The 24,530-nt window shown below is 35.1% G+C and overlaps 1 protein-coding gene across 5 annotated transcripts in view; it reads right to left on the bottom strand.

Annotated features, from left to right (window-relative positions):
- Window positions 1-24,530, bottom strand: part of PIBF1 (progesterone immunomodulatory binding factor 1) — a 258,434-nt gene that overhangs the window by 170,388 nt on the left and 63,516 nt on the right. For all 5 annotated transcript variants that reach the window (XR_008994571.1, XM_036893743.2, XM_036893740.2 and 2 more), the window contains exons 6-9: window positions 23,506-23,639; window positions 10,472-10,580; window positions 10,023-10,204; window positions 8,533-8,658 (exon numbers count right to left, since the gene is read on the bottom strand). Coding sequence is in view for 4 of the 5 variants with exons in the window: in XM_036893743.2 (XP_036749638.2) it covers window positions 8,533-8,658; window positions 10,023-10,204; window positions 10,472-10,580; window positions 23,506-23,639 (551 nt within the window). In the remaining variant the exon portion in view is untranslated. The remainder of the gene's footprint in view (window positions 1-8,532; window positions 8,659-10,022; window positions 10,205-10,471; window positions 10,581-23,505; window positions 23,640-24,530) is intronic.

Here is a 24,530-nt window from a genome sequence, read left to right as displayed (position 1 = left end):
GTATACTCAACAAGCCTTTGTAAATAAACTTAGATTCAAGATTCAAAGGCATTTACTATCACTCCAAGTTTCCACACAAATTTCAAATTCATGTCATTAAAGTTTTTTCTTGAATACTTTTGGAAGACAGTAAATTGTGATTAAGATAGTATTTGTTGATATAGTGGGAAAATAAAATCACTAAAGCATATTGTTATATTTGAAAGCATATTTTGGATCTCCTTTCCCCCACTTTCCTCCTTTTAAATAACTGCCAATCAGTTTGAATTTCCATATTCTGTGCAGCATCAAGAGTATAATAAATACATACCTCTAAGAAACTCATCCTTATCCTTTTCACAGTATCACTATGAGACTAGTTCTTTATCCACCATAATGAGACTACTTTAGGTAAAGGTAGTTTGACTATCTGGAAAAACTACATAATCAACTGAATTTATCTCCCCTTCCTTTATTATCTAACAGTATTAATTAGAAAGTAATTTAGTCATTTTATACAGAAATGTAGACAGAAACAAATAGCATGCAGACCCTCCATGTCTGTATTGTGTCATCTAAGAAAAAGAATTACATGCCATGGGGCTCAATACTTAAGAATAATTATGTATTTTGTAATAGTGCCTTTCAATGATGATAAACAATTCCCTAATGTTATCAGTTGGCTTTTATATAATGCTCATTTCACTAAAATTGTCAACACAATGTATACAAGAACTTTTTTTAAGTACTGCATATAGGTAAAAGGTATCAGATTAACTACCATTTATATGTAGCCTTATAACGTATAACGTACTTTTTACATATACTAATTTATACCTTATAGGCCACCCTGTGAAATTTAGTATTATTAACTTATTTTACAAAAGAGGAATTAAGCTTCAGGGATATTAAGTAACATATTCACTCAGCTTATAAGTGACAGAGCCAGAAATTAAGCTTAGTTTTTTGATTCAAATCTCTTTCATAATATATTTGCTGCTTAGGGTATAAATGCTTTTCTTCTACATGTATAAAAAGTGTTCGTACACTTCAGTCACATAATACCTCCTAAGAAAGAAATTATTTAAACATAATAAACCTAAGCACCAGATTATTATTGCTCACACCTCCAACCTGGCATTTTAAAACAACTTATAATATACAGGAAAAGACAAGAGACCTGGCTCAGATTGCCAAAAGCATAAATACACTGTAATCCCAACTATGGTATTTTTGATGTACCCAAATACCCAAGTTCTTTCTTTCTTTATCTCTGGATTTCTTAAGAAGTGTTTCTCTCTTCTGCTCTCCTCCTCTTCCTTCTCAACCCCTTAACTTTACAAACTGCTGGTGTGACTTCAGGGCTAGATACCAAAACTGGATGGCATGAGTTCCATCTTTCTTTTCCATGAAGAGAAAATAAAAGACACTCTTTTAATATCTCCTAATGTATAAAAAGTAAATCAAAGGAAAAACATATTTCTCTAATCTTATTATTTAACTTTCTTCTAAAAATGTTTACTGGGGAAGAAGTTAGGAGACTAAGTACAAATATGCAAGTGTAAGTACTTCAGCCATTTTAATTTATAACAACACACTTTGATAAAGTACTGGACACAATTCTATAAGTTGAAAGTGACTAATTTGCCCAGACACAAAAACACTTAAATGTGTAAACTTGTTCTAAATCTATTTTATAACAACAAATACTAAAATCCTTTCTTTATTGTAAGTTGCATGAGATCAAAAGAAATAATTTATAATTTATTTACCTTGTAAAAGACTAGTGGGACATAAACTCTAACAACAGTTAAATCCTTCCATACTGAGGAAACTGTGATTCAAAAAGATGCAGCCACATAAAATGAAAGGTTGGATTACTGTGAGGCTAGAAAAATGATAAAGATGAGCCTATCCAACTAGGTGGCTAGGAGTCCCTGTGCAATTCCAAATCCACTGGGGCCTGGGTTGCAGTTTGGCACCACCTGGTGGTAACTGTCTCCTCCAGCTTCAATATCCATGGGGTCATTCTGGGTCCTGCGACGGGCTAAGGCTTCCAAGGTAGCGGCTCCAATCCCAGGAATCTCCTGGTTAACTGGTATTCATTTTAATGTGGATATGGAGTCAAAACAACACTGCGGAAAAGGAAACCTGCTTTCAGCTTCCCTCCTTCCAGAAATAGTTCTGTTAGCTATTTCCCAATCTACCTCTACCAACCATCTTCGAGAACAGAGGCTAATGTGCCTGTCTATGTTACTATAGGATATATATATTTATATATATTTAGTTGCCCTTATTTGCTATTTATCAACTTTTTTTTTTTTGAGAGGGCATCTCTCATATTTATTGATCAAATGGTTGTTCACAACAATAAAATTCTCTATAGGGGACTCAATGCACAATCATTAAATAACCCCAAGCCTAGTTCTCAACAGTCTCCAATCTTCTGAAGCATAACGAACAAGTTCTTACATGGTGAACAAATTCTTACATAGTGAATAAGTTCTTACATGGTGAACAGTGCAAGGGCAGTCATCACAGAAACTTTTGGTTTTGATCATGCATTATGAACTATAAATAATCAGGTCAAATATGAATATTCGTTTGATTTTTATACTTGATTTATATGTGAATCCCACATTTCTCCCTTATTATTATTGTTATTATTATTATTATTTTTTTTAATGAAATGCTGAAGTGGTAGGTAGATGCAACTATAGGATATATTTTAAAGAACAGTAACAGTAACAACAAAAACTAAAAAAATCAGTAAATTTTCAAAATGATCACAATACCAAAACCAAAATTTATGTGGCTATGGATTCTCTGGAAACAATCATGCATGTTATCATAGAAATGAGACCATAAATTTTAAGGTTATTAAATCTGTCAATAAAAGCCTATAAAACCCATTACATATTTGAGCCACAGGACTGAAAGTATTTATTTGTAAAATAGAAAAATATCACCTTTGCCACAGTTCTAGCTCATGTCCAGATCCTTCTCCCCAGAGTCAGATCATTGTACAGCTGAACCTTGAGCAACATGAGGGTTAGAGTCACTGACCCTCCCACAGTTAAAAATTCATGTTTAACTTTTGACCCCCCAAAAACTTAATAGCCTGCTACTGACAAGAATCCTTACCATTAACATAAGCAGCCGATTAACACTTATTTTGTATATGTATTATATACTGTATTCTTACAGTAAAGCAACCTAGAGAAATGTTCAGATTGTCTCAAATCTCCAAAAAATTTTCCAATACATTTATTGAAGGAAATCTGTGTATAAGTGGGCCTGTGCAGTTCAAACCCATGTTGTTCAAGGGTGAACTGTATAAATGTTTTCTATTTGCATATCTGACAGACACATCAAATGAAACTAAATTTATCATGTTATCCTATTTTAAAAATCCCATCACCATTCAAACACAGCTGCCCAATCCAGAAACCTTGGTGACACCCTTAATTTCTTCTTACTCAATCTAATGGCTGAAATCTGTTGGCTCCACCTCCTAAACATTTTCTAGTGTGGCTCATTGCTCTCTATCTCTACTGCTGCATCCAACTGTATCATCACTTCTCATCCTGATAACAGAATAACCTCAAAAAGTGGCCTCTATGTCTACAGCTTTATACTCCATTCTTCCAATCTACTTTCCATATTGCAGAGCAGTCTTTTTATATGAAATCAGATCATATCACCCATATTCTTAAAATCTTTCAAGACTTTTTCAATTGTTCCCCACTAGTTTTACTTAAACAATGGTCCAAAGGCATGATCTGGTTCCCCATTTCCCTCTTTTGTTTCTTCCCTCTCTTACAACTCCCTGCCTCTCTCTAGCCATATTGAATTATTTTATTTGTTCAAAAAGCTTCATTTTGTCTCACCTCCACATGTTTACACATGCTGTACATTCATTCCCCCAGTTCCCTTCCCTCTCCTAACTCAGTCTTACTCTTAAGTCATGAAGACACAGATACTCCAGATACTCAGTGATCAGCAGGTTTTAGCATGGGTGTTTCTACCTTCATGAAGTCTTCCCTGATTCCTCCCAAGCCTGAGTTAGGTATACCTTCAGTCTGTGTGGTCTCATCCTATGTTTCCAGTCATTTCTCCATTATCATCACACTTATGATAATGGTTTCTCTACTTCTCTTTACCTTTCATTAGGTAACCAGCTTTGTCACAGCAGAGGTCACTAATGTTTCTATGGCATCTAGCATGTATCTGGCATATGGTAGGTCTCAATAAATATTTGCTAAATGAGTGAATGTGCTGTTCTGAGGGCTTAAATGCAAACTTCTAATAACAACCTTGGTATATAGCAGGTTTACAGTCTTCTTTTACTTGGCATTTTGAACCTTAAGAGCAAATAACGACAAGGTACAGGATCATTCTTATGTAACACAGGACTGCGACCAATCAAAATTTTGAAAAACATGAAGAATGTCTTTGGCATTCTTTAACTCTCTGTATCTCTCTTTATCTTTCTCCAATATCCTAATGTCTCTTCTACCTTAAGTAAGCATTCATAAAAATGGCATATTTTAGTTACGAACATAAAGTAAATGTAACAGTAAATGAATCTTAAAAATCATAAGGTTATATAAACTACTACAAAAAGCCACAGAAGAATATATACAGCATGATTCCATGTATGTGATACAAATGTACTATGAAAAACTAAACTATATTGCTCAGAGGTACATACTTACTAGTAATTTAGATGATAAAAGCATAAGAAGAAGCAAAGAAGTTATTTGCATAAAAATCAAAATAGTAGTTATTTTTAATGGAAGGAATTAAGCGGGAATGGTCTCAAGGAAATTTCTGTGGTGCTGGTACTTATTTCTTGATTTGGATAGGGGTTAAATATGTATTTAATTTGTAGTTATCTAGTAAATGTACATTTAAAAATATACTTTTCCGTCTTATTCAATTGGTTGAAGAAAATGAAGACACAGATACTCAGTGCTCATGAATTGGAAGAATTAATATTGCTAAAATGGCCCTAATCTATAGATTTCATGTAATCCTAACAAAATTCCAATGGCATTTTTCATAGAAATAATCCTAAAATTATATGGAACCACAAAAGACCCAAATAACCACAGCAATCTTGAGAAAGAAGTACAAAGCTGGGGGCATCATGTTCCCTGATTTCAAGCTATATTATAAAATTATAGTTATTAAAACAGTATGATATTGGCATACAAAGAAAGAAAAGAGACATAGATCACTGGAACAGAATACAGAATCCATAAATAAACTCATACATATATGGCTAATTAATGACAAAAGAGCCAAGAATATAAAATAAGGAAAGGCAGTCTCTTCAATAAATGGTGTTGGGAAAACTGGACAGTCATATGAAGAAGAATGAAACCAGACCACTACCATCCACCACTGACAAAAATTAACTCAAAATAGATTAAAGACTTGAATATAAGACCTGAAACTATAAAACTTCTAGAAGAAAACATAGGAGTTAATTAAGCTCCTGGGCATCAGTTTTGGCAATGATTTTTGAATGTGACACCAAAGCAAAGGCAACAAAAGCAAAAACAAATAAATGGGACTACATCAAACATTAGCAAAGGAAACTAACAACAAAATGAGAAATCAATCCAGCGAATGGGAGAAAATATTTTCAAGTCATATATCTGTTAAGTAGTTAATATCCAAAATATATAAAGAATTCATATAATTCAACACCAAAAAAACAAACAGTACAATTAAAAAAAGGCAGAGGATCTGAATAGACATTTTGTTAAAGAAGACATACAGATGGCCAATGACACATTAAAAGATGCTCCACATCACTGATCATCAGGGAAATGTAAATGAAAACCACCATGATAGAGATATCACCTCACACCTGTTACAATGGCTATTATCGAAAAGATAATAAATAAGAAGTGTTGGCAAGTATTTGGAGAAAAGGAACCCTTGTGCACTATTTGTGGGAATGGAATGTGACTTGGTGTAACCACTATGAAAAACAGTATGGAGGTTCCTCAAAATATTAATAATAGAACTAGCTAGCATATAATCCAGCAATTCCAATTCTGGGTATTTATCTGAAGAAAATGAAAATAACTTGAAAAGATAAACAACCCTATGTTCACTGCAGCATTATTTATAATAGCCAAGAAATGGATACAGCCTGTCTATCAGTGGATTAATGGATAAAGAAAATATGGTATATACACACATACACACACAATGGAATATTATTTAGCCTTAAAAAAGATGGAATTCTTGCCATTTGTGACAACAATGAGTGGACGTTAAGGGTATTATGCTAAGTAAGTCAGATAGAAAAAGAGAAATACCATATGATTTCGGTTATATGTGGAATCTAAAAAAACAAAATAAACTCATAGATACAGAGAGCGGAGTGGTGGCTGCCAGCAGTGGGGTGCGGGGGTGGGCAAAATTGGTGAAGTGGGTCAAAGGTACAAAATTTCAGTTATAAAATGAGTAAGTCATAGGATGAGATGTACAGCATGGTGACTAGAATTAATAATACTAGTAATAATACTAATACAAATACTACTACTAATATGTATTGCATATTTGAAAGTTGCTAAAAGAGTAGATCTTAAAACTTACAAGAAAAAAATTTTGTAACTGTATGGTGACAGATATTAACTAGACTTACTGTGATCATTTCACAATGTACACAAATATCAAATCTTTATGTTATATACCTGAAACTAATATAATATGTAAAGAATACCTCAACAACAAAAATATATATACTGTTCTGAGCACCTGTTATATTATCCATGAACATACATGCAAATATATACATGGTTAAAAAAGAGAATATCACAACATACATACTAAACTAAAAAACAGTGGTCCAGAATTTCTTTCAGCTACCTGGAGAAATATCTTCTCAGGATTCAAGATAAGGTTAGCTTAGGACTTCAACCTTGATCACAGAAAAGATTATGGTGTTCCCATTAGTAATTAAAAAATTTAAATACTAAAATATAAACTATTTTAAAACCAAATGTGTTTTTATTTTTCCCAAGATAAAACTTTTATCATTTTTATTAATACAGTGTCAAAATTTTTTCATAAAACATATATATTTCTGTCCCTGTTTTGCTAGTACCTAAAGCATATATCTAACATACCTGTTAATACAGTACTGAATAATCACTTAGGAGTTTTTATATTATAAAGTTGTCATTTTCACTGTAAATATAATCCTAAATTATGACTCATAATTCTTTTGTAGTTTAGAGAGAAGAACAAGAAAGAATAGGTGAAAGAGAGTAAGTCGCTAACTATTGAATGTACAAGTAAATGTTTTCCTTTTAGTTCAGTGTTTACAAGTTTATATTAATTTCCCTGGACATACACTTTTATTCAGATTTTTAAAAAAACAGGTAGATAAAAATCTATGCATAATTTATGAAGAAACTAATCATTTTTCATTTACCTCATAAGTACCAAGTCATACCAAGTAAATATCCTAAAATGTTGTCATGAGTTACATACCCACTCCTTTATTGCCATAAACATTTTCACAAAATGTTTCCCAACAAAATCATACTGCTCTAAAGGATTTCAGCAATTATCATAAAAATCTCTCCCAATCTGTTACATTAAAAGTACAACAGTAATTTAAAAGTTATTTTTGCTACATTTTGATCCAAAGGATAGTTTTGCTCATGTAGTTCTTATGTATTTTCTCCAGTAGACACTTACTTATAAATAGTACATTAATAGAGCAGCTTTTTCCTCTGTAATCAAGGGGTGGAAATCTCAAATTTTCTGCTAGTAAAAATGACATTCTGGTGCTGTTCATAAACTTAAGTCTGATTTAAAGTTTTGCTTGTTCATTTGAATATTTTGCTCAAAATATCATACCCTCCAATCATTGCTGATAAACTAGTAATGACAAGTAAGTCAATTTCAAAATAATTGTCCCAGTAAAATATAAACTGTCTAAAAAGCCTTATTAACTATGATGAGGGTATATAAACATAAGTGCTACTGAAATAATAATTTTCCCTTTCTATTGCCAATCACTAAGGGAGCCTAATATATACTAATCTAAAAGTAACTGTGTGAATAAAAATGACCCATCTTCAAGATTATCTAATATGGTATCTTTCAGGGCCAGCAGCTAAATGAGACATGTAATATTTCATATTATTGTTACAGTATTAGAAGATTTCCTGGATAAATCACTGGCATGTTTTAAGGAGAACTACTGGTACCTCTTGGTATTCTCTAATTTCCTTTTCATCTCTGTCCTCAATCTGAACTGAGGTAAAGGCAAAAAGACAAGCTATCAGGGTAATAAAGAGATAATGGGAATACCAGAGTAAAGAGGCCTATGGTCTGATAAACTCTGTTCTGAGCTGGGTATCAGAAATTTTAGAACTTTAATGTTTTATTATATTTAGATTAAGATTTATGATAAATTCTCTTTAATGTATTAAAAAAGAGATTGTCATCAAAGTTTAACTTCAATAAAATACAAGCTTCAAATGAAGAGAAATAAAATGCCATACAAATTTTTTTTACCTGTTTTCCCGTTCATACATTTCCCTAGAGGCACTTCGAAGTTGATCAATTTCTTGATTGGTTTTCAATCTGATTTGTTCCAGTTCATTATGCAGTTTGTTTTCATATTCTGTTTTATAATGGTCTCTGTAAGGAGTCAAAAGGAATATACATGAATTAATTTTTTTTAAATAAATGTTTTTGCCCTCATGTAAGATTTTAATATCTTATGTCAAATATGCTTTATATACAATGTTACTTGAAAAACACAGTTATTAAAGTTTTATAATTCCTAAAAATACTGTTCTAGTTTCATCTAAGATTAAGCCTAATGCACTAATGGCTTAATTACTACATAAAATGTTGGTTAATTCATGTTGAATAATTATTCATCTTCAAAATATTTTACTAATAGTTTGTAATGTGTAGGGCGAGAGACTTGAAAACTGATGCATATGTAGTGTCCTTCATTTAGAAGAAATAATCTGGTATGCTGCATGTTAAGACAAATAATACTAAAAATAAAATGACTCTAATTTATTCTTTACCAAACCCTTCCTTCTAAGCACAACCACAGCCATTTTGATCTCTTACCAAAGTCACAAAGCATTACAGAGAACATTAGCAAGAGCACACACTGATGAAAAATACCATCGGCTAGGGAAAAGGTTATGAATGGGCAAAGTCTTAAAGGATAAAAATTTATAATTTATAATGGCTATTTACTATAAAGGACCCCATAACAGCTCACATGTCTAGCTGAGGAGAGAAGGCAGGACTGAAATGCAGGAGTCTATTCCAGAGCCTGTATCTTAAAACAGTATTCAATGCTGTCTCCTCATTCTTTTTTTACTTCACAAAGTCAAGAGAAGGTCAGGCTTCGCAAGATTAGGTTTTCTTCAAAGGGATATTTCTATAGTAGTACTTTATATGCTTTCTTAAAAAAAAAAAGGTGACCCTCGAACACAGGTTTGAACTGCATGTGTCGGCTTATATGTGGATTATTTTTTCAATAAACTGGAAAATTTTTTTGATATTTGAGATAATTTGAACAAATGTTTCCTTTTCTCTAGCATACTTTATTGTAAGAGCACATATAAAACATATACATAAATGCGTTGATTGTTTATGTTATTAGTCACAGTAGGCCATATTACTAATTAAGTTTTGAGGGAGTCAAAAGTTAAATGTGGATTTTTGACTGCAGGGTTGGGGTCATCATCCCTAATTCCTGCATTGTTCATGGGTCAACTGCATAGAGATCTTAGCCAAAGGGAATTAAGAAGGTAATGTTGTAAGAAAAAAGCAGGCTTTTAGTTGTTGGAAAAAAATACACCTGAAGAAAAAAAATCAAATAAAGTAAGACTATAAGGAAACAAAACAAGCTGCATTATTTACACCATCCTACAGACCTTAAAAAAAATTACTGTTCTTCCCCAAAGCCAAGAGTTCCCTCAAAGAAGTCAGTGTTAATTTCTACCCATTTATATGGAAAATAATGTAAATCTTGCCTGGATGTTACATATTTTTCATACATCTCTTCTCTAGCCTTTTTGGTTTCTTCAAGTTGGGTCTGAAGTCTTTCAAGACGATCCTCTTCATGGGCACAGCGAACACTAAGCTCCATGTTTTGGCGATTGAGATACTCTTTATCCTTTTGCAGTAAAGTAACAGTCTGCTGTAAGGTGGCTACCTATATATACCCAGAGACAGACAGTATCCAGAGCAATGTCATTTACTTTCCAAGATTTGCTGTATTATTTGCTTTTATTTGTGTTTTCTCACACCTTAAAAAAAGGGCTAATTCTTACCTTGCAATTTTCCATCTAAACAGAGCTATTCAGAGTCCCTTCTTTCTAACAACTACATCAAAAAAGGGAAAATGGTCTTCCCACAGTTCTACCCTGGGCTACGTCCACAATTAGGGTACAATAAAATACAAGTGATTCTATAAGCTTACCTCTTTTGATAATTCACTTCTTTCTTTAGCTTGAGTTATGTGAGAGGCTTCGAGTATTTCATGTTTTCTCCTTAACTCAATTACTTCCTGTTCAAATGTATCACGCTCACTATAAAATTCAAATACGTTTTATTATTTTTACTAAAATAAAATTCAAATACATATGTAAATTTTACAACCCCTTTTATAATGAACATTTAAAACAAGTGACTATGTGTCAGGAAAATGTAGAGATACTAGCAGTGGGGTTTTAGTGTCATTCTATGAAAAATAAAGTATGTTTTTCAAATTTAGAAGATACCTTGTTCAAGACTGTGTTCAGATTAGAAAATAAATTTACAAGCTATAAGCCAGTAAAGTAAATACTAAAACTTTCTAAAGTACACTTTGGTATCTTTTCACTAATCACCTTCAATCTTATCGTGAAGCCAAAACTTTTAAAGAATTTATACATGCCTCTAGGCTTTCAGTTCAGTTAAGGTCAAAAAACCCTTAACTCATCACTCAGATTTACAAAGCAGATACTCAGGCAGGCATTCTTGGGACTATTTCATTCACAAATTGTCTATGATTGATTACCCAGAGATTCTAATTTGCATTTGCAGATTAGCTTTTTCCCCAAACAGTACAGCCAAGAATTGAACCAAACCTACAACAGGTATCTTTAAAAAAGGAACTTAGAGAAACAGACTTACTAACTCTAAATCCTCATGAGTCAGAAACAGCTCCTTTGCACTTTATTTCATCTACCCACCTGGCTTATTTCCTTGGTGAAGTCTGTTAAAAATTGTTTTTCTTTTGTTAGATTTTCAATAACTCAATTAGAAAGATTTTTTTTTCTTCTGGTTAACAAAGTACTACGTTTAAAGTGAGCAAAGCATAAGTTAAAATAACAATTACCCATGAACCCACTAAAGAAAGATGACTATCAGTACTGGTGTTTTGGCACATATTTAAGTATTTTGTTTATTTAAATGCAGATCTTTGTATTCTCACAAGGTGATGACCACACTACCTTTGCTATGATTTTTAAAATGTAAACAATGATTGTAAAGCATGGTAGAACACGATACCCAAGAGCTTGCTATTCGTAGTTGACAATAGTTAGCATTTGTTTATATTTGCATAAAAGTTTTGTATTGCTTTTTAAAGAGATAAAACATATAAATAAACCTGAAGTTTCCTATATTTTCCTCACAGTTTCTGTATTATCTCCTAGATACATTCAATGATGAATTGTTTCCATATCATATTTAAAAAATATTTTTACTTAGCAATTATTAATTTTGTCATATTTACTGTAAAGCTTAATAAATACTACTGTCACATTTATTCTGTTGTTCATGAGTGAAAACATAGTATAAACACACATAATACATGTATACACATCTACATACCACATACACTTAAACATGTACATTTTTCCCCTTAACTATTTAAAAGTTATATGCAGACACTAGGTCCCTTCCACTCTAAATAACTCAGTGTGAATTTCCTAAAATTAAACATATGCTTTTATATAACCAGAGTATAATTATCAAATTCAGGAGACTCAGCACTAATACAATATATAACCTATTCTAAAATGCTGTCAAGTGTCCCAAATGGCAATTTTTCCCTTGGTTAAAGATCCAATATATTGTCATACCTGTAGTTGGATGCCATATTTCTTTAGTCTCCCTTACCCTTCAATAGTTCCTTAGCCTCTCTGTCTTTTATGACACTCACTTTTGTAAAGCATAGGCCAACTGTTTTATGGAATGTTGCTCAGTTTCCATTTGTCTAATTTTTCACTGTGATTATATTCAGGTTAAGCATTTGAGGCAGGGATCATAAAGAAGTGATAATGTGTCCTCAATACATCACATGAAGAGGAATATGATGTCATTTTATTCCATGATTGGTGACAGTAACTTTGATCACTTGCTTAAAGTGGGATCTGCTTAAGTTCTCAACTATAAAGGTATCTTTTTGCCTTCTGCAATTAGTAAGTAACCTGTGGGGATGTACTTTGAAATTGTGTAAATATTGTGTTCCCTAACATACTTTTAGCAAATGGTTCAGCTTCCATGGATGATTCTAAATCAAATAGTATTCTGAGGTTACAAGATGGTAATTCTAATATGATACGTATTTACTGGTTGGCATTCTACTGAGAAGACCCTGCTTCTCTATTATTAGCATGCACTCAGGATTTATATTTTATTCAGTCGTTTATAACTCACTACTGTTAATATTCATTTTGATATTCAAGTTGTAACATATTTGGCCATTTGGAGTCCCTTCAAACTAGCTATTGTGGGGCCGACTTGGAATTAGGGGTATCAGTATGATCTTATCCATCATGAGTTAAGACCTCTTTCCTCTTTCTTCTCCATTTGCCTCTGTGTACTGAAAGGGCCTAAAAATAGTGACCGATATAGCAATGACAAGCACCCAAATCTTAATTTCTGAATAGTATTTTCCACTAAAAAGAATCAAGACTCTTTAGAATATGGGCTGAGGTAATGTAAATACAAAATAAACCTGAGAACATTATGTTATGTCAAGAATATACAGAACTGCTTTAAAAAAAAAAAGATGGACATATGCATTTTGTTCTTTAAAATTCAATATTGTGAGGATAGGGGCGGAAGATGGCGGCGTGAGCAGAGCAGCGGAAATCTCCTCCCAAAACAACATATATCTATGAAAATATAACAAAGACAACCCTTCCTAGAATAAAGACCAGAGGACACAGGACAATATCCAGACCACATCCGCACCTGAGAGAACCCAGCGCCTCGCGAAGGGGGTAAGATACAAGCCCCGGCCCCGCGGGAGACGAGCGCCCCTCCCCCCAGCTCCCGGCGGGAGAAGAATAGGCAGAGCGGGAGGGAGACGGAGCCCAGGACTGCCGAACACCCAGCCCCAGCCATCCGGGCCAGAGTGCAGGGCGCTCGATACTAGGAAAACAGGGCAGCAAGAACAGTGAGCAGGCACTGGAGGCTGGGCAACAGAGGAAATAAGAAAAGCGCGCGACCATTTTTTTTTTTTTCTTTTTTGCTGTTTTGTTTTGGTGAGCGCTTTCTGGAAGTCTTAAAGGGATAGGGAGCCCAATACTAGGGAAACAGGGCAGCAAGACCGGTGAGCAGAGGCCTGAACCTGGCACCGGAGAATAAAGAAAAACGAGCGACCACCTTTTTTTTTAATTAAAAAAAAATTTTTTTTTTTTTAAATTTAAAAATTTTTTTTTTTTTTTTTTTTTTTTGGTGGTCGTTGTTTTGTATTGGCGGGTGCTTTTTGGAAGTCTTAAAGGGGCAGGGCGGGTCACTTAATCCAGAGGTAGGGAATCCGGGGATCTCTGGGCACCCTAACCCCTGGGCTGCAGGGAGCAGGGAGGCCCCTTACGGGGATAAATAGCCACCCACCCGATCCTGCTCCAACGCGACTCCACCATTTTGGAGTAGCTGCCCGAGCCAGGCCACGCCCACAGCAACAGCGGAGATTAACTCCATAGCAGCCGGGCAGGAAGCAGAAACGCTGTCTGCGTGCAACTGCGCAGCACAAGCCACTAGAGGTCGCTGTTCTCCCAGGAGAGGAGGGCCAAAAACCAACAAGAAGGGAAGTTCTTCCAGCCGTCACTCGTCCCAGCTCTGCAAACTATTCGTATCACCATGAAAAGGCAAAGCTACAGGCAGACAAAGATCACAGAGACAGCACCAGAGAAGGAGACAGACCTAACCAGTCTTCCTGAAAAAGAATTCAAAATAAGAATCATAAACATGCTGACAGAGATGCAGAGAAATACGCAAGAGAAATGGGATGAAGACCGGAGGGAGATCACCGATGCCAGAAAGGAGATCGCAGAAATGAAACAAACTCTGGAAGGGTTTATAAGCAGAATGGATAGAATGCAAGAGGCCATTGATGGAATTGAAATCAGAGGCCAGGAACGCATAGAAGCTGACATAGAGAGAGACAAAAGGATCTCCAGGAATGAAACAATATTAAGAGAACTGTGTGACCAATCCAAAAGGAACAATATCCGTATTATAGGGGTCCCAGAAGAAGAAGAGAGAGGAAAAGAGATGGAAAGTATCTTAGAAGAAACAATTGCTGAAAACTTCCCAAACTGGGGGAGGAAATAATCGAACAGACCACGGAAATACACAGAACCCTCAATAGAAAGGATCCAAGAAGGACAACGCCAAGACACATAATAATTAAAATGGCAAAGATCAAGGACAAGGAAAGAGTGTTAAAGGCAGCTAGAGAGAAAAAGGTCACCTATAAAGGGAAACCCATCAGGCTAACATCAGATTTCTCAACAGAAACCGTACAGGCCAGAACAGAATGGCATGATATATTTAATACAATGAAACAGAAGGGCCTTGAACCAAGGATACTGTATCCAGCACGACTATCATTCAAATATGACGGTGGGATTAAACAATTCCCAGACAAACAAAAGCTGAGGGAATTTGCTTTCCACAAACCACCTCTACAGAACATCTTACAGGGACTGCTCTAGATGGGAGCACTCCTAGAAAGAGCACAGCACAAAACACCCAACATATGAAGAATCGAGGAGGAGGAACAAGAAGGGAGAAAAGAAAAGAATCTCCAGACAGTGTATATAACAGCTAAATAAGCGAGCTAAGTTAGGCAGTAAGATACTAAAGAGGCTAACCTTGAACCTTTGGTAACCACGAATTTAAAGCCTGCAATGGCAATAAGTACATATCTTTCAATAGACACCCTAAATGTTAATGGGTTGAATGCACCAATCAAAAGACACAGAGTAACAGAATGGATAAAAAAGCAAGACCCATCTATATGCTGCTTACAAGAAACTCAGTTCAAACCCAAAGACATGTACAGACTAAAAGTCAAGGGATGGAAAAACATATTTCAAGCAAACAACAGTGAGAAGAAAGCAGGGGTCGCAGTACTAATATCAGACAAAATAGACTTTAAAACAAAGAAAGTAACAAGAGATAAAGAAGGACACTGCATAATGATAAAGGGCTCAGTCAAACAAGAGGATATAACCATTCTAAATATATATGCACCCAACACAGGAGCACCAGCATATGTGAAACAAATACTAACAGAACTAAAGGGGGATATAGACTGCAATGCTTTCATTCTAGGAGACTTCAACACACCACTCACCCCAAAGGATAGATCCACTGGGCAGAAAATAAGTAAGGACACGGAAGCACTGAACAACACAGTAGAGCAGATGGACCTAATAGACATCTACAGAACTCTACATCCAAAAGCAGCGGGATATACATTCTTCTCAAGTGCACATGGAACATTCTCCAGAATAGACCACATACTAGGCCACAAAAAGAGACTCAGAAAATTCCAAAAGATTGAAATCCTACCAACCAACTTTTCAGACCACAAAGGCATAAAACTAGAAATATACTGTACAAAGAAAGCAAAGAGGCTCACAAACACATGGAGGCTTAACAACACGCTCCTAAATAATCACTGGATCAATGACCAAATCAAAATGGAGATCCAGCAATATATGGAAACAAATGACAACAACAACACTAAGCCCCAACTTCTGTGGGACACAGCAAAAGCAGTCTTAAGAGGAAAGTATATAGCAATCCAAGCATATTTAAAAAAGGAAGAGCAATCCCAAATGAATGGTCTAATGTCACAATTATCGAAATTGGAAAAAGAAGAACAGATGAGGCCTAAGGTCAGCAGAAGGAGGGACATAATAAAGAACAGAGAAGAAATAAATAAAATTGAGAAGAATAAAACAATAGCAAAAATCAATGAAACCAAGAGCTGGTTCTTCGAGAAAATAAACAAAATAGATAAGCCTCTAGCCAGACTTATTAAGAAGAAAAGAGAGTCAACACAAATCAACAGTATCAGAAACGAGAAAGGAAAAATCACGACGGACCCCACGGAAATGCAAAGAATTATTGGAGACTACTATGAAAACCTATATGCTAACAAGCTGGGAAACCTAGGAGAAATGGACAGCTTCCTAGAAAAATACAACCTTCCAAGATTGACCCTGGAAAAAACAGAAAATCTAAACAGACCAATTACCAGCAACGAAATTGAAGCGGTAATCAAAAAACTACCAAAGAACAAAACCCCCGGGCCAGATGGATTTACCTCGGAATTTTATCAGACATACAGGGAAGACATAATACCCATTCTCCTTAAAGTTTTCCAAAAACTAGAGGAGGAGGGGATACTACCAAACTCATTATATGAAGCTAACATCAACCTAATACCAAAACCAGGCAAAGACCCCACCAAAAAAGAAAACTACAGACCAATATCCCTGATGAACGTAGATGCAAAAATACTCAACAAAACATTAGCAAACCGAATTCAAAAATACATCAAAAGGATCATACACCATGACCAAGTGGGATTCATCCCAGGGATGCAAGGATGGTACAACATTCGAAAGTCCATCAACATCATCCACCACATCAACAAAAAGAAAGACAAAAACCACATGATCATCTCCATAGATGCTGAAAAAGCATTTGACAAAGTTCAGCATCCAATTATGTTAAAAACTCTCAGCAAAATGGGAATAGAGGGCAAGTACCTCAACATAATAAAGGCCATCTATGATAAACCCACAGCCAACATTATATTGAACAGCAAGAAGCTGAAAGCATTTCCACTGAGATCGGGAACTAGACAGGGATGCCCACTCTCTCCACTGTTATTTAACATAGTACTGGAGGTCCTAGCCACGGCAATCAGACAAAATAAAGAAATACAAGGAATCCAGATTGGTAAAGAAGAAGTTAAACTGTCACTATTTGCAGATGACATGATACTGTACATAAAAAACCCTAAAGACTCCACCCCAAAACTACTAGAACTGATATCGGAATACAGCAAAGTTGCAGGATACAAAATCAACACACAGAAATCTGTGGCTTTCCTATATACTAACAATGAACCAACAGAAAGAGAAATCAGGAAAACAACTCCATTCACAATTGCATCAAAAAAAATAAAATACCTAGGAGGAAACCTAACCAAAGAAGTGAAAGACTTATACTCTGAAAACTACAAGTCACTCTTAAGAGAAATTAAAGGGGACACTACCAGATGGAAACTCATCCCATGCTCGTGGCTAGGAAGAATTAATATCGTCAAAATGGCCATCCTGCCCAAAGCAATATACAGATTTGATGCAATCCCTATGAAACTACCAGCAACATTCTTCAATGAACTGGAACAAATAATTCAAAAATTCACATGGAAACACCAAAGACCCCGAATAGCCAAAGCAATCCTGAGAAAGAAGAATAAAGTAGGGGGGATCTCACTCCCCAACTTCAAGCTCTACTATAAAGCCATAGTAATCAAGACAATTTGGTACTGGCACAAGAGCAGAGCCACAGACCAATGGAACAGACTAGAGAATCCAGACATTAACCCAGACATATATGGTCAATTAATATTTGATAAAGGAGCCATGGATATACAATGGCGAAATGACAGTCTCTTCAACAGGTGGTGCTGGCAAAACTGGACAGCTACATGTAGGAGAATGAAACTGGACCATTGTCTAACCCCATATACAAAAGTAAACTCAAAATGGATCAAAGACCTGAATGTAAGCCATGAAACCATTAAACTCTTGGAAGAAAACATAGGCAGAAACCTCTTAGACATAAACATGAGTGACCTCTTCTTGAACATATCTCCCCGGGCAAGGAAAACAACAGCAAAAATGAACAAGTGGGACTATATTAAGCTGAAAAGCTTCTGTACAGCAAAAGACACCATCAATAGAACAAAAAGAACCCTACAGTATGGGAGAATATATTTGAAAATGACACATCCAATAAAGGCTTGACGTCCAGAATATATAAAGAGCTCACACGCCTCAACAAACAAAAAACAAATAACCCAACTAAAAAATGGGCAGAGGAACTGAACAGACAGTTCTCCCAAAAAGAAATACAGATGGCCAACAGACTCATGAAAAGATGCTCCACATCGCTAATTATCAGAGAAATGCAAATTAAAACTACAATGAGATATCACCTCACACCAGTAAGGATGGCTGCCATCCAAAAGATAAACAACAACAAATGTTGGCGAGGCTGTGGAGAAAGGGGAACCCTCCTACACTGCTGGTGGGAATGTAAGTTAGTTCAACCATTGTGGAAAGCAGTATGGAGGTACATCAAAATGCTCAAAACAGACTTACCATTTGACCCAGGAATTGGACTCCTAGGAATTTACCCTAAGAACGCAGCAATCAAATATGAGAAAGATCAGTGCACACCTATGTTTATCACAGCACTATTTGCAATAGCCAAGAATTGGAAGCAACCTAAATGTCCATCGATAGATGAATGGATAAAGAAGATGTGGTACATATACACAATGGAATACTACTCAGCCATAAGAAAAGGGCAAATCCAATCATTTGCAGCAACATGGATGGAGCTGGAGGGTATTATGCTCAGCGAAACAAGCCAAGCAGAGAAAGAGAAATACCAAATGATTTCACTTATCTGTGGAATATAAGAACAAAGAAAAAACTGAAGGAACAAAACAGCACCAGGATCACAGAACTCAAGAATGGACTAACAGGTACCAAAGGGAAAGGGACTGGGGAGGATGGGTGGGTAGGGAGGGATAAGGGGGGGGAGAAGTAGGGGGGTATTAAGATTAACATGCATGGGGGGGTAGGAGAAAAGGGAGGGCTGTACAACACAGAGAAGGCAAGTAGTGATTCTACAACATTTTGCTATGCTGATGGACAGTGACTATAAAGGGGTTTATAGGGGAGACCTGGTATAGGGGAGAGCCTAGTAAACATAATATTCGTCATGTAAGTGTAGATTAGTGATACCAAAAACAAAACAAGACAAAACAAAACAAAACAAAACAAAAAAAGGGCAGTTCCTGTGTGGTAACCTCCAACGAGTTCTACACAAGGGTATAAAGGGCATATAAAAGTGTAGGCAAAGGATCTGTTTGCGTTTATACAGAAGATCAAAGCCTAATTGGGCTACCCTGAAAATGAACTAAGATACGATATGAAAAAGAACTTCCAACATCAGCACTCTCTGGAAGACTCATGCCAGAAGATGATCATCAAAAAACCCCAACAAAGATCCACGCACTGCTACAGCTGTAGATGCACTCATCCCACCAGTTCCTGGACTTGCCATGGGAATGAGGAAGGAGATATCTAAGCTGGCCTGTGCATACAGTAAAACAACAAATTTGACTGGATCTATACTGTTGGAACTCAACCAAGAATTTGGAGAATTGCAAATTGTAGCGCTCCAAAGTCTTACAACTACATACTATTTACTGTTAAAAGAACATATGGCATGTGAACAGTCCCCAGGAATGGGTTGTTTTAATTTGTCTGATTTCTCTCAGACTGTTCAAGTTCAGTTGGACAATATCCACCATACCATAGATAAGTTTTCACAAATGCCTAAGGTGCCTAACTGGTTTTCTTGGTTTCACTGGAGATGGCTGGTAATTACAGGTATGCTTTGGTTATGTAACTATACTCCTATTATGTTAATGTGTGTGCGCAATTTAAGTAGTAGCTTAAAACCTATACATGCTGAAGTTACTCTACAAGAAGATATGTCAAAGAAATAATCAATCTTCCCATGTTTTCTTCTGCCTGCTACTTCTATAGCTTTTCTTCTTCCTTCCTAATTACAACCCTTAAATAGAATTCGTGCCTCATATCAAATTTACCGAGTATCACAATTCTTCCAAGTGGTAAAGATACCTCAAGACAAGTGCTGGTCATAGAAGCCAGAGGGCATAAATATGCAAAGAAGTAAAAAGCTAACCTTTTCAAACAATAAGGCTTCCCTCTCACTTACCAACTTCACATTTCCCTGTATGGCCCCGGAAGATGACTGGTTAGCCAGAGACGGGTAAGATTCCTCAAGGGAGGAAAAACCTAAGACAGGCACAGTCGCAGGGGGGTCATCAGGTGAGAAATTGGGGATCAACAGAGGTGAGGCTTAGAACCTCACCTCCCCGTTCTGAGAGAAATCTTCTGCATACGTGGATGTTTTATTGCCCTTGTCTAGCTTGGATTAACACATAGTCTACAGGCGCACACCTGAACATCTACATTTGCTCTCTTACAACACTAAACTATGTTTTCTACCTTTATCTTGTATCTACCTACCACTTCAACTTCAGCATTTTATTAAAAATCATAATAATAAAGAGAGAAATGTGGTATCCACATATAAATCAAGTATAAAAACCAAATGAGTATTCATATTTGAACAGACTGTTTAGAGTTCATAATGCATGAGCAAAACCGAAAGTTTCTGTGATGACTGCCCTTGTACTGTTCACTATGTAACTTATTCATTATGTAAGAATTTGTTGTCCATGTAGGAACTTGTTTGTTATGCCTCAGAAGATTGGAGACTGACGAAAATTAGGCTTGGGGTGGATTAATGATTGTGCATTGAGCATTGACTCCCCTATACAGAATTTTATTGTCGTTAACAACCATTTGATCAATAAATATGAGAGATGCCCTCAAAAAAAAAAAAAAAAAAAAAAAAAAGGACAAACTTCCAATGGTAAAATAAATTAGTAACCAGGGTGTAATGTATAGCATAAGGAATATAGTCAAGATATTGTAACAGCTTGCTAGGGTGATAGCTGGAACCTAGAATTATGTATATAAATGTTTAATCACTGTGTTGTACACTTGAAACTAATGTAATGTAATACTGTGCGTCAACTACCCTTCAATAAAAAATAATTATCACAAAAAAAAATTCAGTATTGTATGTTTGACTAATCCACACAGATGAATTCAGTCTAATTTAATGATTTTAACTGCTACATAGAATTACATTGTAGAAATAAGTCGTAATTTATTTTCCATTCCATTGTTAAGAAGCATTTGAATTCTTCTAATAATGATGCAGTTAACACCCATATACCTATTTCCTTTTGTACATTTGTGAAATTTTATAAAGGACATCAAAGTGATTTTTTCCCCTAGTTTATCTTGTATTTTATGATCAGAATATTTAAAAAAATCCATTCATTCTATTGAGTGAAGCAAAAAGTTCGTAGTTTGAGCTCCTCTTGCTTGTTTTTCTGTTTAATTTCTAGCACATCAAGTGTATATCAGTTTTTGATCAGAGCTATGTTTTTCTTTCCTAGGATTTTATTACAGAATTTAACCCATATATGTAAATAGAAATGATATAATAAACTCCCTGCTCCTGTCACCTGGCTTCAATAATTATCAACTCATGACTCATCTTGGTTCATTTATCCTTCATTCATGGGCACCCTTGATTGTTCCAATCATCATGCTTTTTAGTTTTCTCTTTTCACATTTTATCTATTACTGCTATAGATTTACAGTGGCAGAGAGGACATCAAAACACCAACTCAAAATATCTTACCATTATAACCTACTTCATTTAAAAATGATTCTTTAGAAATCCAGCTTTACCACCGAAGTTAGCTCCCATGGATTTCAAGCTCAACAATGACTATATTTTGATATAACAATACATACATAATCCTATATACTGTGCGTCAGTCATGCTGGGATGGGAATAGGAGCACCAATGTTACTTATGATGTTATACAATTTATAATGTGTTCATTCATTTAACAAATATTCATTGAATGACTTCTATATTCAAGAATTATTTTAGGTGCAGGTAGATTGATATATCTATCTATCCATCTATCCAAATACTTTCATAAACCTTTATTTGATCATTTTAGTTTATAAAATGGAGTTATTTTTACTAGCACCCTCTCAAAGATGATAAAACTTTGGCTTAGAATAAGAAATTAATTTAGGGACATACAACTAAGTAGTGGTTCATTAATGCACAAAAAAACAGAAAAATATTCCAATAAAAGAAAATTACTGTCCATAGCTACTCAGTAGCAACATACTGGGAAAATGTTTTCAGAAAGCATTATTTTTTGAAAGTGGTGTCCCTTTTATTAGAAGCAAACAGCTGAAAAAACTTCAGATAAAACTGAAATATTTAAACCGATTCCATAAAATAAAAGTAATCAAGACAAATTTTACACACATGGGACTTTACTGGTTGTCTAGCTTCTAATACATTACAGGAACACAGCAGCAGCTTCTAAATAAAATAAAAACAACCAATATAAAAATACAATCTAAACTCAACAAACTGCCAAAACTATATGCTATTTGCCAAAATCATATCTGATAAGAACTGTTATCAAAAATACATAAAGAACTCTTCAAACTCAACAGTAAGGAAACAAAAAACCCCATTTAAAAAATGGGCCAAAGACTTTAACAAACACCTCACCAAAGATACACAGATATGCAAATAGGCACATGAAAAGATGCTCCCACATATGTCAACAGAGAAATGCAAATGAAAACGAGATACCACTATATATCTATTAGAATGGTCAAAATCCAGAACACTGATAGCACCAAACATTGGCAAAGCTGTGAAGCAACAGGAATTCTCATTCATTGCTGGTAAAAATTCAAATGGGACAGCCACTCTGGGATAGACACTTTGGCATTTTTCTTACCAAACTAAAAATACTCTTTGCCATACAATTGTGCTCCTTGGTATTTACCCGAAGGAGTTAAAAACTTATATCCACACAAAAACCTGCACATGGATGTTTATATGAGTCTTATTCATAATTGCCAAAACTTGGAAGCAACCAAGATATCCTTTAGTAGGTGAATGGATAAATAAACTGCAGTATATCCAGATAATGGAATATTATTCAGTGCCAAAAAGAAATAAACTATCAAGCCATGAAAAGACATGGAGGAAACTTAAGTGTATATTACTAAGTGAAAGAAGATAATCTGAAAAAGGCTCCATAATATATGATTCCAACTAAATGATATCCTGGAAAAGTAAAAACTATGGAGACAGAAAAAGAATAAGGTACAAAGTAGAATTAATAATGTTCATGGTAAAAATTCATGTGATTCTGATGCATGCTAAAGTGAGAACTACTGTGGCTATCTTAAGCTTACTTACCTCTTGACTTTATCATAGTTCTCTTGACGGTAGTCACCTTGCTGAATTAACTGTCTGGTGTCTGCTAATTCTAAGGCCAAACGCTGACATCTAACTTGAAGATCAGAGTAGTTTCTTCGATCTTCCTCATAAGTCTATAAATCAAAACAATAATAAAACATCTCAAACTAAACATAATTGACCAAATTCAGTATTCACTTCTTCTGTAAAGCTATGAAAGTCCTTGTAATTAAAAAAAAAGTCTTCAGTTTTTCTATTCAGTAATTTTTCCTGATCAAAGACACGTAACGTTAAACTCACAGAATAGTTTTTAAGTCCATTTGTTTAAAACTCGAGCTCTGTTTTCCACAGAAAAAAATAGGACAATAATGCTTTGTTTAGTAGAATAATACATAAAATGACTACCAATGTTAAATGACAGTTTTCAACATTTACTGAGTTACTATTAGATGTTAAAGATGTGGAAATGAATAAAGCACAGGTCCTATTCTTGAGGATTTCAGAATTTAAAGATGAAGAGCTCATGAATATCAAGTATCTATAATGAAAAATAGTTACTGAAGAGACTGATCATGCAGTTTCAGTGTTGTATTCAGCAAAAAAGGAATTTTTTTAGCACTTGGAACATATTTTTACTGATCTTCCTTCCACTCACCAGACCAGTAGAAAGGGATTGTAGAGATAAGAGAGGTAGAAGCGAAAACCCTAAAAACCCTAAAACCATAACCTGGAGAAAAATTGTACAAGCCTCATTTCTCACCATTTCTTACATTCACACTTCACGTCCAACCCTAATGAAGATCTGAAGTTCTCTGAACTCACCATACTTTCTCTAACCTGTTCTGCCTAAAGTCCTGACCGGGGTACAAACATCTTAAGGGCAGGACTTTGTCTTATCCACCACTGGATCTCCAACAACTTACACAAATACTTGGTGTACAGTAAGAATAAAATAAATGTTTTTGTCTAAATTAAGAAATAAATGAATATGGAAATGGAGAAGAGAAGCAGGACACAGGGAAAGA

This window comes from Manis pentadactyla, chromosome 17, assembly GCF_030020395.1.
Source record: "Manis pentadactyla isolate mManPen7 chromosome 17, mManPen7.hap1, whole genome shotgun sequence".
Classification (NCBI taxonomy): domain Eukaryota; kingdom Metazoa; phylum Chordata; class Mammalia; order Pholidota; family Manidae; genus Manis; species Manis pentadactyla.
Note: the sequence above shows the minus strand (reverse complement) of the source record. Positions and strands in the feature narration are given on the sequence as shown.